Genomic DNA, 15,755 nt, shown 5'->3' on the forward strand with positions numbered 1-15,755 from the left:
ATTGTGAAGGCACATGTTTGAAATGTTTGAAATAAAAATGAACTGAACTGAACTGAAGATTAGCTAAAGATCAGGCTATAACAAATCAACAAAACTAAAAGTAATATTTAATACAATAAAAGGGTAACAAGCAAATTCATTCAAGAAACTAACTGAACTGAAAACCAAAATTAAAAAGATTTTCATATAAATCTAATCTGATGTATTCAAAGTTTTGTTGACAAAAATGAATCGAGCCAGCACAAAAATCTGTTTCCTTACACAGCGGGCATCATCTCTAAGGAAGAACACAAGGGTGCAGACAAGACGATGAGCCCAGATCGGTGCTTCCGTTTATCAAACTCTAATAAGATTTTGAAATAATAAAATAAAGACAGCAAGACTTCTTCAGATGGTGGTGATTCATTTATTCCGGCCTATTATGAATGCCAGCCACAACCAAACCACACTTTCAAGCTGTGACATCCTCAAATTTGAGTAACTTGTACGGAAGACACAGTTTGCTCACATGAAACGCTGCAACAGGGCAATTCCTGAAGTTATTCACAACATTTCACTACACATTGTGTTTAGAAATGCCTAACAGATTTTTTTCTCCCTATTTTAATCCAAACACAACACCATAACCCTAGGAAGGATGCCCTCATTAAAATGTAAACTTTGATGTCAGAGTGCAAATAGTTTAAAGGCATTTTAAGATAACACAGCGGCTATAACTAGGAAGAAAATATCTTTTGGATAAATGGCATCTGCTGAGCTGCAGGTCTGGCCTTTGACTTCGACTTAAAAAAAAGGCAAACATTTGATGCACAACACTATTTATAAAAAGTTTGATCTTTAAAGAGAGAGGCAGTGAGGCTTGTTTGTAGCAGCACAGATAATTTTATGTATCTAAATTAATTTGTGGTCACCAATTTTCTTTATAACAATGACAAAAGTTTGTAAATGTTTAACAGGAAAAGATCAACGCTAGCTCCTGAACACGTGCTGTGACTCTGGGTTTCTTCCCCACTGAGATCTTGTATAGAAAAAAACAAAACCCCTTATAACTCACCTAACTGTTCATGCTTTACTGATTAAATCAAACATGAATTTTGATAATACAGCATGTCATTAAAACAAACAAAAAAACAAGCAGGGTATCTGTTAATTCCAACTTCTCAAATGTGTGTGTTTGTGATAGATTATAATCATCTTTGGGTCTTTAAACGTTTATGAGAAAAAAATAATTCAAAGATGCTTTGGGACTCGAAATTAATTCAACAATTACCATTTCTACTCGACATTTAAAGCCTTGTGAAATTTTTTAAATGTATTTAAAGTGTTCACAGCAACTAATGCGTTGATTATTTATTTGACATTTCTCTGTCTGGATTATTGAACTGATATACTTTACTCATAGTTTATACGAGTAACATCCAGTCTGAGCAGTGCTTGTTATTGCACCGGGATTACAGTACACACTGACCTGAGGTTAATCCAATAATTTGGGATTTTCAAGGTTAACTTCATTTTAACAGTGCTATATACACTAAACTTGTTAAATTCTCATTTAATCTATAAACATGCTTATGGCTGGTAGGCTAACTGAAGTTTTAAATCATGATAATATCAGAATAATAGGTGGCTTTTTATCAGTGTAGTGTTTGCTACACCCTGCGTAGGATAAGAAAATAGTGCTATTAATTGCATAAAAGGTTTACAGCACCTGTTAGATATATTAAAATATTTATATTTAGAAGCAGCATCTAGTAATATGAAAACTAAGCCACTACGCACACACGCACACACACAGACACTAAACACCTGAGCATCTGTGCACTCGTATCAACTGAAGACAAACATGGAGTTTTGAGATTATGTTGCTTAAATAAAAGTAAATACTGATAGTGGATGAGGTTCAGGTGGGGAGGCTTGTGTTGTGTGCTTATTTTAAACCTTCCATTCATATCTAAAGATTAGTACTTCATTAAAATAACTACACTCTTAATAGAGAGAATAATGTGAAAGCTAATATTAGAGTAAGACTAGGTTTTATGCTACTGGCGAGCAAGCATATGCTGTCATGTATAGAAATGGCATGACACGAGAGACAAAAAGCTATGCATGACCACAGGTGTTCATGGTGACTTTGGGTTACGCTGGGATGAAGCTGCATTTTTGTCACAAAAGTGGCTTACAGGCTAACACTGACTGACAGTGTGAATTTGGTTCTGTGCTCAGGCATGGCACAGGTTTCCACTGGCCCCGCAGGAGGCAGCGATAGTGCAGTTCTTCAGGATGGGGCTGAAGTGGGAGGCTGTGTTAGGACCAGCCTCTCTGGGAGGGAAAGGCTTCATGGTGGAAAGGATGAGGGCCAGACACTCTGCTACGTTTTTGTTCGGGGCACAGGCCAGAGCTGGCGTGTGGCCTGCAGAGGATAAAACGGCAAATCAGTAACCCACACAATCCTCCGCAGGTTGAACATACCTGCTTTGGTATTCTTATCACAGAAATATAATCCCAACCTACCTTCCTCATCTACAGCCATGACTGCTGCTCCTCTGCTCAGTAACACCTGCACAACAGTCGCCAGACCTTTCCTTGCTGCAATGTGAAGCGGCCTGCATGAGAATAAAAGGTCTGACTACAGTGCACTGAGGACAGATTAAACTACAGTGAGATTTATGTTTTTCAGAACAGACATTCAGATTTGTCACATTTTCTCTTTGTCTGCAGAACAAGGCATGACATCGTGTTAACACACAACTGAATGCTCCAGACTGGCAAAACTGCCAAAACCTTCCCTTTTATAGAGCTGCTCATGCTTGCTGAGAATCAGTTAATCAATTTTATTTGATTAGCACCACCTGGAAGCAGTAAGAGTGCACTTTGCTGCTTGAAGACCTGCTAAGGATAAGACTATTTTTTTATTTTGTCAGGGAAGGTGTATTTTCTTTTTACCATGATTATATGTTTCTGGGCTTCCAGTGTGGCCAGCCAATAATACTTGGACAACAAACAGAAACCAGAAACCTTCTTGTGTCTCTGCAGATAACTGTTTATGGAGATCAGCTGACTGCTACGTCAAGACAACTCACATTTGGAGAGCGTTGTTTCTTGCATTTATGAGTGAGGAATCGGTGATCTCTCCCAGGATTAACAAGGCACACATCTCATGACCCTGCAGAATAAAGCATGTTAATGTTGTTAAAACCATCCGCTTTATTCACTGAAATTCAAAACAAGTACTTAGTATTATGAGCCATGCATATGCAGGTTTCATATAAGAAAAACTACTATTAGAATTAGTTCAAATTAAATCAGAATTATACTCCAGACAGGCCGACAAACAACAGTTATGATACATATTAAACTTGATTTTCATGCATTACATTTCTAATCACCTTCTGTGACGGATGTTAAACTGATCTCCTGCTACACTCATGCAACTATTTGTGTGACACTGCATGCATTTAGTGCACCCATTTGTTTGTGTGTATGGGACCTTGCTGCAGGCTAAGTGAAGGGCTGTGCTGTTATTGAAATCCACCAGGGTCAGGTCTGGGGTCGCCTTGTTCAGCAAGAACTCTGAAATACAGGAAGTAAACATCAACAAACCCAGACTACTACACCTCAAGCTGTTGGTTGGTGTTTTCACATGACAGTGCAACAGTGGAACAAAGTGGTTTATTAAAAGAAACCATCACTGAGGGATGTGAGAAAAGAAGCTCTCCAGCTCTAAATAGTCTAGATAGTTTTTAAAGGTTTCCAGGTGCGGAAAGAAACAAAAACATTTCAAAGGACTTCCTTGTTTCACACATACCAACAGCTCTGGTCTGTCCACAGGCAGCAGCAACCATCAGAGCAGAGCATCCACAGTGGTCCACAGCATTAACCTGTGCTCCCTGGGCCAGAACCAGCTGCAGCCCAGCAACGTTCCCTGAATATGCAGCAGCATGCAGTGGGGTCCTGAACTCAAGCAAGGAACACATCAAAATACTAGATGAGCAGAAATGTTCACAGCCCACGAAGGAGAAAACATTGTCCAGTTTGGGAAAGGTGATGCAAAAAAATAAAAAAATCCATTAAAACCGAATCATACAAAATAACTTGTAGCTTTAGTAGTAGCCTGAGTAGAGCCTTTTTATGTAATATAGAGAAAAAAATAAATAAATCACACTGTACATCTCAAATTAGGCCACTTTTAAATGAGTAGCAATCATAAAAAATAATATGAGCAGTGTATTATGACTGCTGGGAAATGTATGCCACATGTAAAATAAACCTAAAACTATTACATTAACTTTACTGACACCTGCTGGCTGTGTTGTATGAAACCGTCTGAATGAAAGTTACCTACCTTCCTTTGGCGTCACTAATGCTGACAATTTGAGGGCCAAAAGTCTTCACTAGAAGGTCTGCTGCAGCTTCGTGCCCTTTAACTCTGCACGTGGCAAACAGAGGTGTTTAAAATGTGAAGAACTACACTAAATTTATTTAAGCTGACTTCTAAAAAGCATGTGTGCGCACATAATAACTCACAGAGCACAGTGCAATGGGGTGAAGAGACTTCCTTCCTGGATGCTAAAAAGTTTGTTTTCAAGTAAAATGCATAAACATCCTTCATGACCTAAGAAAGGTTGGAAACAAATAGAGACATAATTGATGTTTACATTTTTATTTAAATGACTTAATACACAATAAAACGCAATGGCTCTTGATACACAAAAATGATGTATGAACAGGCAGGTCTATTGTGTTAAAACGGCTTAATTATAAACTGCTCATTTGACATGAAGTGCTGCTCTGATGTCTCACCATGGTAGGCAGCCCAGTGAGTGGGTGTGTAGCCTTTGTAGTCCAGCATGGAGTCCAGAGGGTCAGCTTTCTTTGCAGCCTTTAGCAAAGAGCGGAGCAGCTCCGTGTGACCACAGGATGCTGCGAGGTGCAGCGGGGTCCTCCCCCTAGAGTCTCGGCACAGAGCAGAAGCTCCATGTTCCAGCAGAGCAGACACACACTCCTCACTGCCCATTATGACCTGCAGGATGAGTCATGTGACAGGAGGCACGAGGGTGGTGGTAAAGGTATAATCTTCTATTTGCAATAATTGTTGAGTGCAATGAAAAAAAGTGGCGTGCGACATGCACACACTTACAGCTCGGTGTAAAGCAGTGAAGCCTTGTTTGTCTGCAGCATCAGGCTTTGCATTTTTCTCCAGCAGTATGTGGACGCAGTCGGTGTGGCAACCGAGAGCTGCCAGCATGAGAGCAGTCCTGTACAACAAGCAGAATTCAGTTGTAGGCATGATTCTGTCACTTCAACTATCTGCTGATTTAGGCTACGTTCACACTGCAGGCGAAAGCGCATCAAATCCCATTTTTTTTGAACCTATGCGATCCATATCCGATCATGGTATGACAGTGTGAACGGCACAAATCCGATATTTTCAAATCCGATCTGGGTCACTTTCGTATGTGGTACTGAATCCGATACATATCCGATGTTTTAGAAAGCGACTGCTGTTTGAATGGTCATGTCGCATTAAATCCGTCTTTTACGTCACTGACACAAGACAGACGCCAATTATCAGCTCCGGAGAAGCGCCCGAGATGACATCGTGAACGCTTCCTGGCCATCCAGTGTAGATGTCAGTGAAACTGTTGGGAAGACAACGTTGGAGAAACGCTAACATTTTATTTATACTGTATAATCTGCAGATTCTGACAGAAATCTGCAACTATCCTTTGAAACACCGCTCCTCTAAAACAGCAATAAGGATAATTATTAGGTTATCTACATTATTATGTAAATAACAAAATAACTTAAAGCAAAAATTGGGAAACGTAAAGTCCGAAGTCTTTATATTAAGGGCCATGAGTCAAACAATATTGTTTGCTCTGGGTCTAAACAGAGCGCGTTGTGTGTGACGTCTTCTTTTGCGCATGCGGGCCGCTTTGAGCGTTCACACTAGAGCGTGTTTGCTGTCGCATTTTATTTGTAGTGTGAACAAGCAGACAAAAATATCGTATTTGATCAAAAAATTGGAATTGAGCATTGAGACCTGCAGTGTGAACGTAGCCTAAGACTCATGTGGTGAATCTTTGTAGAACCTAAGAGGCTGTTTTATAATCAGTGCCAGCCCAATAAAAACTAACACAATACTGGGACTATTTTCTCCTCACAGGTCTTCACTCCTTGTGGGGATCAATGTTCCCTCTAAGCTGCGCACGTGCGCAATTGCGCACTGCTGGCACGGTCTCTGCGCAGGACTGACAGAACAATTGACGGAAAAAGTGTGGACTTTATACCAGTTTTTAAATTGTGTTGATAAGCCACGTAAAACCAGAGTTATGATAAATATTATCTGCAATGTTTGGGTTTCTTCCTGAATACTATCGTTGTTTATATTTACTGCGGGAAGGAATGGTAAAAACGGCATCTTATAAGGAAAACGCTTGAAAGCGCTCTCCGCTTGGTCATTACATTGGTCATTATATACTATATTTTGCAGACAGAGTTACAGGACTCTCTTCCAGACCACAGACTCATACTCATTATACAAGTCAGAGCTTTATAAAAATAAAAAAAAAGAAAGAAGGTTGTGTTTTCAAAATTGGAGTTCAAGTTATTTTCGCTCATATGGTGTCTGAGCGAACACACTCAGACACATTGTGTTCCCGTGGTTTTTTGTTTTTTCAACCAAAGCTAATCATATTTGACACTCGAGTTTTTCACTTCTTTTTACATTCCCTCACATATGTTCCAGTAGTTTTTGCAAAACAGTAGCCAGAAATGCACAGGAGGAATCGATGGTAAGAAACAGGCCAATCACAATAGCCTCAGACTGCATGACACGATGACTTTTGTGCCACCTTTTCACAGAAGCATAAATCCCTCATGGTTATTTGCATCCTTTTGCGGTTTCTCGTAGATGTTCAATACTTAATTGTTTATCTTCTTATTTTATTTTACTACCTTAAAAGACAATTTATTATCAATATACACAACCATTGCTTTAATGTCTGATAAAATCTGTTCCTTTCTGCGCTTACCTTGTTATCACGCAATCAGTATCAGTTTAATGAAAATTAAATCTGGTTGGACCATGACACACACTGCTGAAGACTATTTACTTTATAAGTGTCATGTCACAATAAATAATTAAAATCGCCCACAAATAACCATGTTTACGTGACTAATAAATAAATAAATACACGGAACAGAAATGAAAAGATGCAAAGTGACTCACTGTCCCCGTGTGTCTGGGCTGTCAATGATGTCAGCACTTTGTTCCATGTTAACTAACAGGAGGATACAGTCCACTTGGCCCTCAGCAGCTGCTCGAGCAGAAGGGACACAAAGATAAAAACATAAGTTTAAAAGAAAAAACAAATCTTAACCAAAAAGCTGCATTGTTTACTTTCAGAACAAAATCAACCCAAATTCATCAATGGGGCACTAAAAAATACAAGATAAACACACTTAAGCATTATTGTATGGGCACAAATATGTACTGAGATGCACACACCTGCAGTGTGAAGAGCTGTCCACTTGTGCTTGTGCTCCTTCAGTGTGTAGGAGGCTTGATGTTTCAACAGTACTTCTACACATGGGGAGAAGCCCTTCTGAGCAGCGAGGTGGAGGGCAGTTTGGCCTTCAATGTCCCGCACATCCAGACTCACTAATGTCTCACAAAGCAAACGTAGAGCTTCACAGTGGCCAAAATATGCCTGCAGTGACAAAATGCATGAAGACAATACAGTTGAAAGCATGTAAACTAGCAGGACCTCTGCTAGTTGCATAATTTTCAAGGTTTTTACTTTATACTCACAGCTAAGTGCAAAGGGCTGACTGGAACATTACTTTCAGCCTCCTCAAGACAGTTGAAAGAAATTTCCAAGAGCTGGAAAAGTAACAGAATTCCAAATAGGTCCAGATTGCAGTCAGTTAAAAAGAAAATGTATGAACTAAATGAAAAATGAGAAGACACCACTGACCAGCTCTAAATGCTGTTTGTTCCCATAAGCAGCTGCATAGTGAACGGCACTGTATCCCTTGCTGTTCTTCAGAGTTGGGTTCGCCCCGTTGTCAAGCAAGTAGTCTAAACACCTGAACGAAACAAGTTCACAGTCTAAACACTTAAACTTTACAAGAGTTTAATGTACGTTAATGTACAAGTCTGTGTCTTTATGAACTAACGTCAAGTTCCATTAAAGTCATTTTTCTGTCCTCTGATTTTGTTCCTATCAACTCTTTAAATAATTCCTGATAAAGAACATTACTAAAAGTTACCCCAACTACCTCCAATTGTCTCTGTAATTTTAATTTAAAATGATAATTACTCTAGATTCTGCATGGTAAAGCACAAACAGTATAATATATAAATGTGACGTATATGACTTACAGAGAGGCTTCATGTTGCTTTTCCACGTTGACGTCTGAGTCAGAGTTTGGACCCCCTCTGTGGAAAAAAAGATGAGCACTTTTTAAGCTGCTTCAACAAGGTGCCGGAAACATTCCTCATATTGGTCCATAACAGCATCACACAGTTGCTGCTGATTTGTCGCCTGCACATCCACAGTGAGCATCTCTCGTTCCACCACACTCCAAAGGTGCTTTACTGGAAGTCGTCTGAGTGCAGTGAACTCATTGTCATGTTCAGGAAACCAGATTTCAAGCTTTGCCACAGATTGTGTTATCTTGCTGGAAGGAGCCATCAGAAGATGAGTATACTGTAAACATCGTCAGGAGCTATACTCATGTAGGCTGTGGTGTTTAAAAAATATTAATTGGTGCAAAATGGTCCAAAGCGAGTCAAGAAAATTCTGCCACACGTTACACCACCATCAGCAGCCTGAACGATTTATACAAGGTAGGATGGATCCATGCTTTCATGTTGTTGAGTGAAATGTGCAAATTTAAAATGTCAGTAAAGACTCTTACCCAGAGAAGGTGTGTGAAGCAGCAGCATAGTGCAGGGGGTTGCAGCCCGTCAGATCCAGCTCATTGACATCTGCACCAGCTCTCACCAGGGAGATGGTGCACTGGCTGTTCCCATTTGCTGCAGCGTAGTGCAGAGGAGATCTGCAAAGCAAAACAGGACACATCAGGTAACACCAAAGTTCAGTTCTTACCTCCAGCCATTCAGGACTACTTACCTTCCCAAATTGTCTTTTATATCCAGCTCAGCACCGCTGCTTAACAGCAAATTAACACACTCGACATTCCTGCAAAATAAAAAAAATAAAGACTTCAACTGAGAACCAAGTGTCTCACAAGTGCAGTGCATAGCTAAATGGTAAATGGCCTGTATTTATATAGCGCTTTACTAGTCTCTAAGGACCCCAAAGCGCTTTACATATCCAGTCATCCACCCATTCACACACACATTCACACACTGGTGATGGCAAGCTACATTGCAGCCACAGCCACCCTGGGGCGCACTGACAGAGGCTGCCGAACACTGGCGCCACCGGGCCCTCTGACCACCACCAGTAGGCAACGGGTGAAGTGTCTTGCCCAAGGACACAACGACCGAGACTGTCCAAGCCGGGGCTCGAACCGGCAACCTTCCGATTACAAGGCGAACTCCCAACTCTTGAGCCACGATCGCCCAATAGCTCACAAATATTTCTGAAGTTTATCATTTAAGCTCATTTTCTGTTGATTTATTTCTGCCTCAAACCTTATGACTCGGAAAACAACACAACAAATAATTGGCATTACGATCTTTACAATAGTTTTACCCTCCTTTGACATTCGTAGTGTATCACCGACTGACCTCTGTGTTGTTGCTGAACAACACAGAAAATTCACAACATTACTATGTTCTGAAATTTACACAGCTACTGATAACTAATAATACTTGTCATACATGGATGCACTTATAATTCAGACTTCTATTTACAAGTGCACGAGGACAAAATTGTGCCAGCTATTAAAAGCATTTACTTAAGAGTCTGCACCACTCACCCTCCAGATGCAGCTGCATGCAGGCACGTCCTTCCATGATCATCTAACATGTTTATGTCGAACCCCACACTTTGGTCATTCGTCAGCATTGGCGCCATGTTGTAAAACTGGCCTGAACAAAGACGAACAAGAGAAACGAGCTGGTGTTAGTAATTAAAATGTAACAAGAAAGAAATGTGATTCTGAAACGGGGTGACTCAAAACAGATTCTCACCGTTAGACAGTAACTTGCGACAACAGTCTGGAAAGCCGTAGAGCGCCGCCAAATGCAGTGGAAGCATCCCATTAATTCCCTGTCTGCAGAGATGATGACATTGTTACGTTTGGTAAGTATGTGCCAAGTTGGAAAGCTACTTGACAGCGACAGAGTCACTGCAAGGGGGTTGCGAGGAGGCAAGGATGTCATAATTTTGAATACATTTTATACAACTGATCAATGACTCACAGACCTACCTGCCTTTATCAGCACCGTTTGTCAGCAGAGTACTGACCAGCAGCTCCTGACCATGTCTGGCAGCAACATGAAGAGGAGCGTTTCCATTACTGTCAACACAATCGATCTCTCCCCCTGTGTAAGTGGGAGGGAAAAAAATGCGTGGATAGGTGTCTCTCGAGCTTAGATATTTTAAGAACGCTTTTCATTATCAGTCACATTACACAAAATTTTGCACTTTGTTACCATTTTGGATGAGAATCTGCGAGCCAGTGAAGCGTCCGTGCATTGCAGCCATATGTAAAGGGCTCATGTCTTTCTTATTCTGTTTATTAGACAAAAAGAAAACATTCAGTCTTCCAGCCAATTATCCACTCAACCAATAATGATTATTTTCTTATTTATCATCCTTTTAACCTGTACGTTGACATCAGCACCATTGTTGACTAGGAGCTCAAGACACAACACCCCGCTGGAGGAGGCAGCTGCCAGATGTAATGGTGTGTTGCCATTGTAGTTGGGTTGGTTGATGCTGGCGCCACTGTTCACCAGTTCAGTGGCCACAGTGTCTTGCCCTGTGTGACAGGCCATGTGGAGCGCTGTGTTCCCAAAAATGTTGGGCTCATCAATCTGGAAGCAGATATCAAAATATATAGACAAATACATAAACCGATGGAGTATAAAACAGTTTGCTGTAAATAACAAGAGCCATATGCCCAAGAAATACTGCAGATTATATCAGTGGGCGGCTGACGTAGATCATTGTATGTGAGGTTTTAAAAAAGAAATAAAAAATGTAAAGAAGTTTTTGCCCCCTTCCAGATTTCATATTTCAGATCATCAAAAAATGTAATATTAGACAGATAACCTGAGTAAATACAAACTGCAGTCTTTAAATTATGATTTCATTTATTAAGCGGGAAAAGGTATCCAAATCTACTTGGCCCTGTGTGAAAAACACTATTATAGCCATTTATAAATGGCTAAAAATGGAAATGTTAACTCTTTCCAGACTTATCATCAGTTGTTGAGTTTCTTTAGCTCGCTGCATGATGCCTTTCTTTTTGAGATCTTTTAGCCTGTTTCACTTTGTCAGACAGGTTCCATTTAAGTGACTTGATTCAGTGGGTCTGGCACTAATTAGGTCTGGGTGCAGTAATGAACTTGAACTCAGCTTTCCAAAAAAACATGATTATTCAGTTATTTCATAGTGCAACAAGGGCGGGCATTAACTTTTTCAAACAGGGCCAGGTAGGTTTGAATAGTTTTTTCTTTCTTCATAAATGAAATCATTATTTAAAAACTACATTTTGTATTTACCTTGGTTATTTCGGTTTAATTCTGTCTAATTAAAAAAATTTGATGATCTGAAACATGTAAGTGTGACATATGTGCAAAGAAAAAAAAAGGAAATCAGGAAGGGGGCAAGTACTGAATTTATGCATCTATTTTGGATTCACTCACAATGCAGCAGCATAAGTGTTGGTACAGCCTGGAAAACAACATAAAGCCAATCCTGGAGCTCCACACAACACAAGTTATTTATGCCTAACCTTTTATCAAACCATTTATTACCACTGACTGTCTGGTTTGGGGTTTAAAATTGAGCAGAAAGTGTCTGCTCAATTTTCTGAAAAAGAAACTCAGCAGAAAGCTTAAACATATTTCAAACTTTTTGTCCTGCACATAATAAACCAAACATTAAAAAAATACCAACTATATCCTCCTGAGATCCAGCTTATTCTTTTATTCCTCTGTAATGGAAATTTGTTTTGATTATCTTTTGATTTATTTAAGCTAACCTACTAAGTCCTGATGTGCTGAACAGAGGACATCCTGGGCTTTTCATTGACATCTCATGGCCTCTTTTAGCGCCAAAGAGGCAGCAAATCACAACAAAAAGTTAAACTGAAAGATACTTTTTTGTCTTCGGTTCTTCGGAGGATATATTGTGGGAAAAGCAATGTATCCCAACCACAGTAGACTTTACCTCCACCCCCAGTCTCAGCAGATATTTGACTACGTCTAAATGTCCACCGGCAGCTGCAACGTGGAGTGGAGTGTAACCACGCTTGTCTTTGCACATCACGTCTCCACTGTGAGACAACAGCAGCTTCACAACCTCCAAATGTCCTTAGAAAAAAAAAGAAAAAAACAAGAGCGAGAGATTCATATTTGCTACAAATATTTGTGATGCTAGTACATCTCAACACTTGCTAGTTACACAGCTGGATTAAACGGCACACAGTCTGGCCAACAGCTGGTCTCATTTGAATACACTGGTTATGTGTTTGGTAGCATTTGAATGCATGTGTGTTATCTTGTCTATAAACAAGAAAAGTTTTGAATGAATTCTGATAAAACTTCAAGGTCAACTGAATAATTTACTGGTCGAAAGTTGACAGAAAGACTTGTAACTTAGAAACTATGATTGTTACAAGTGTGGTGTGTATTGTCAACATATAGAAACTACTGTATAAAGATTTAAAATATCTCACATTTAAACCTCTGACCTCTCCTTTCTGTTAAAGGACTCTTGCACACTTACAATTGTGTTTTCAGCCAAGCACAAAACATACACTGGTGATGACAACAGAAAGTGTTATTTTATCCCAAAAGCATCCCACTGTTAAGGTCAAGGCCAATCCCTTCCAGTTTGTACATACTGTTAGTTACTAGAAGACTTCTGTTATTCTTTAAAACTCATAAAAGAAAATTAAATTCAAGATACATTTGTGTCTGTTAGGAGCGTCTCTACTCACCGAGGGATGCAGCCCAGTGGACTGCTTGCCTTTCCTTCTTGTCCTTGGCACATGCATTTGCACCTTTACGCAGGAACACGTTCACCATCTGTTAAAGGCACAATATCAGGATGTAGCCACTTCATCTATGTAAACTCATCTATGCTGATGAATACAACCTAACAGGTAATTTTTTTTAAACGTGCTGCAACAATTACCCAAACCCCAGAAACGTATCATTCACTTTCCTAATGGAAATCAACGTAAAATGTTATATATGTAATAATATAAAATATCATAAATGTTACCTATTAAAAAACACCAAATAAAAAGATAGCTTTTAATAGTTTTAAAATAGTTAAACGTCAGTAAGAAGACTCTTCAGCTTACCTCCCCATGACCACTGTGCGCTGCATGATGTAGCGGTGTCCTTCCTGACTTGTCAGTTACATCCAGGCTGCAAACATGTGGTATCAGGGCTTTGGCACAACCTGTAGCCCAGTTTGCAGCTGCCATGTGCAGGGGTGTATGCCAGAACTTGTCCCGTGCATTAACCTCTACTTTGTGTTTCAGCAATAGCTCCACAGCCCTCTGACAGGAAAAACAAAATAAAAGGTAAGTTTAACATTAAGAGCTAACTGTCACTGACTTTTTAAAATTCATTTGACAATAGTAATTTACTTCATTTCTTGAGGCAGCTGCTCGGTGTAAAGGAGTCAGCAACCCCTGGTCCTTGGCGTTGACATTTGCACCTGTAAGAGAGCACAAAAAAGCAAAACTAGGTTTTATTGCTTGTGCAGTTTTGAGGTATTACAGTTCTTTTGCATACGACTAATTTATATCAGTCATTACAACAAATATTTTGTTCTTACAACCACACAATTTTTTTTGTCTTTTACCTGAACTAATAAGTAGGTCCATAACAATGACATCGCCCATATAAGCAGCAGCATGTAGTGGTGTGCTTTGTTCTTGGTCCTGAGATTTTAAAAAAATATAAAATTATAGTCTAAATACAAATTTAATGTGCAATCGCAAGTAGCCTTCAGCATGTTGTAATTTGTAACACAACTCCTGAATTAAAACTGAGTAACACTACCAGTGAGTTGACATCTTCTTTGTGGTTCAGTAAAAATGTCACATCTTCTGTGTTCCGGCTGAATATGGCCTGGACCAATGGGGACTGAAAGAAAAATTAGTACAGGTAAATCAAACAACTTTTTTGTAGACATATACATATAGGACCAATTCAACATGAAAATCAAAAACTACAGGGACATAAATACATACATGCACAACCTCTTTCATCAAAGCTATATTTTTAACGCTAAAATATAAGTAATGTGGTTACCCACAAAGTTTCAAATTTACTTTTTTACAAAAAAGCTGAAAAAATTGTAAAGCACATCATTAGTTTTTGATTAAGATACCAAATTAAAGTTATTTAATTTAATTATTAATTAAGTTATTCCAAAATGGAAAAGTTTGTTTTAGTTGTTGAATGACCTATCTGGCTTCTCAGATAAATGTGCAGGCTCAAATTTAGGTAGAAAAATGTGAATTCAGTTTATCTGCCTAATGACCAACTACATAATTATTTTGACAGATTTCTAAAACTATACCTGTGTTTTCTTGTTTTTATGACAGTTGGTGTAATAAATTTGTTATGCACTGTACAGGAAAGATTACAATGACTCAGTTGACTTTCGTAAAAAGTATAATTAGACTTATGAAGCCTGCTTCAAAGACAACCGAAGAAAAAACAACAAGCATTTTAATTTGTCACATATGTCACTAAAGAAAAAGAAACTGAACTGTCTCAAGCACGTCCACCCACACATCCATTTTCTTCCTACTGGGAATATTCAGAATGCAGTGGCACATAATTAAGTGTGGACTATTTCAAATCTAACCACTGTACAAACGACAAATATATGTGAAATGTATATTTACAATAATTTTTGTGGGTTTTCAACTGTATTTACAGGAATACCAATGATCATAATGATACAGTTTCTAAGTACATTGCAAAATTAATGCATTAGACATCTAACTCTACAGAAACTCCAGCTTAAACTACATGTATCTTTACGGGGTGAGGAGTCTGTGACATTAGCCATCCTTGCAGAAAACTTTGCTCGTCACGCCGCTAACATGACTAGCCAGCTGATTGCAGTTGTGAGAACCGACAGGTTATTTAATGTTAAGTTCAGAAAAAGCTGTATTTACTACCTGGTCCTTGATATTTCTTAACTCCATATCCCAACCACCCGTGAAGCCCCTTCACTGATACTTGGTGTGAACTTGACTACATTGCAATCAATAAGTAGCAGCTAATTTAGCTTTAGCTTAGATAGCAGCTGGGATTGTATACAGCAAAGCTCCCAGAACATCGCGAGAAAAGTTAAAGAAACGTGATTTAAGTGTTTTTTTTTCTTTGGCTGTCTTTGACGTAATGTTAATAGTAGTAATGTTAGTAATGTAAATTTTGGTCAGATATTTGTTCTCGTATTTTTTTATAAGCATAAAAAATACGATGTATTTATGTAATTTTAGTTTAAGCTAAATATGCAATATGCTATTAGCTTGTTTCTAAAATCCTGGGGAAATATTTTGCCTTTAACGCA

At 39.0% G+C, this 15,755-nt stretch overlaps 1 protein-coding gene across 2 annotated transcripts; it reads right to left on the reverse strand.

Annotated features, from left to right (window-relative positions):
* Positions 1-97: 97 nt before the first annotated feature.
* LOC102289179 (serine/threonine-protein phosphatase 6 regulatory ankyrin repeat subunit C) lies at positions 98-15,530 on the reverse strand. Of its 2 annotated transcripts, XM_005924763.3 has the most exons (28): positions 15,361-15,529; positions 14,228-14,311; positions 14,028-14,106; positions 13,810-13,880; positions 13,519-13,719; positions 13,150-13,237; positions 12,378-12,520; positions 10,805-11,017; positions 10,634-10,712; positions 10,408-10,522; positions 10,169-10,251; positions 9,955-10,066; positions 9,141-9,209; positions 8,926-9,066; positions 8,387-8,443; positions 7,980-8,091; positions 7,814-7,885; positions 7,511-7,712; positions 7,232-7,319; positions 5,138-5,255; positions 4,801-5,020; positions 4,525-4,612; positions 4,343-4,426; positions 3,806-3,951; positions 3,488-3,570; positions 3,081-3,163; positions 2,512-2,603; positions 98-2,410 (listed from the first exon to the last, which is right to left on the reverse strand). In XM_005924763.3, the coding sequence occupies exons 1-28, from the start codon at positions 15,385-15,387 to the stop codon at positions 2,220-2,222; spliced, it is 3,141 nt and encodes a 1,046-aa protein (XP_005924825.1). In that variant the 5' UTR covers positions 15,388-15,529; the 3' UTR covers positions 98-2,219. The 2 variants fall into 2 exon arrangements, 1 of the variants encoding a protein (XP_005924825.1); XR_006054539.1 differs by lacking the exon at positions 98-2,410 and having other exon boundaries at positions 3,387-3,570; positions 15,361-15,530.
* Positions 15,531-15,755: the final 225 nt, after the last annotated feature.

The sequence above is a fragment of the Haplochromis burtoni genome, unplaced genomic scaffold (genome assembly GCF_018398535.1).
Source record: "Haplochromis burtoni strain Fernald_Lab_line unplaced genomic scaffold, NCSU_Asbu1 Contig_79, whole genome shotgun sequence".
Taxonomy (NCBI): Eukaryota; Metazoa; Chordata; class Actinopteri; order Cichliformes; family Cichlidae; genus Haplochromis; species Haplochromis burtoni.

Excerpts from the sequence above, each read along its gene's own strand:
- LOC102289179 (XM_005924763.3), bottom strand. The coding sequence starts at position 15,387 with ATGGAGTTAAGAAATATCAAGGACCAG. Across the intron at positions 7,320-7,510 it reads GACAGCTCTTCACACTGCAG|CTGCTGAGGGCCAAGTGGAC; the intron begins GTGTGTGCATCT and ends CTGCTCGAGCAG. Across the intron at positions 4,613-4,800 it reads TCACTGGGCTGCCTACCATG|GTCATGAAGGATGTTTATGC; the intron begins GTGAGACATCAG and ends AACCTTTCTTAG.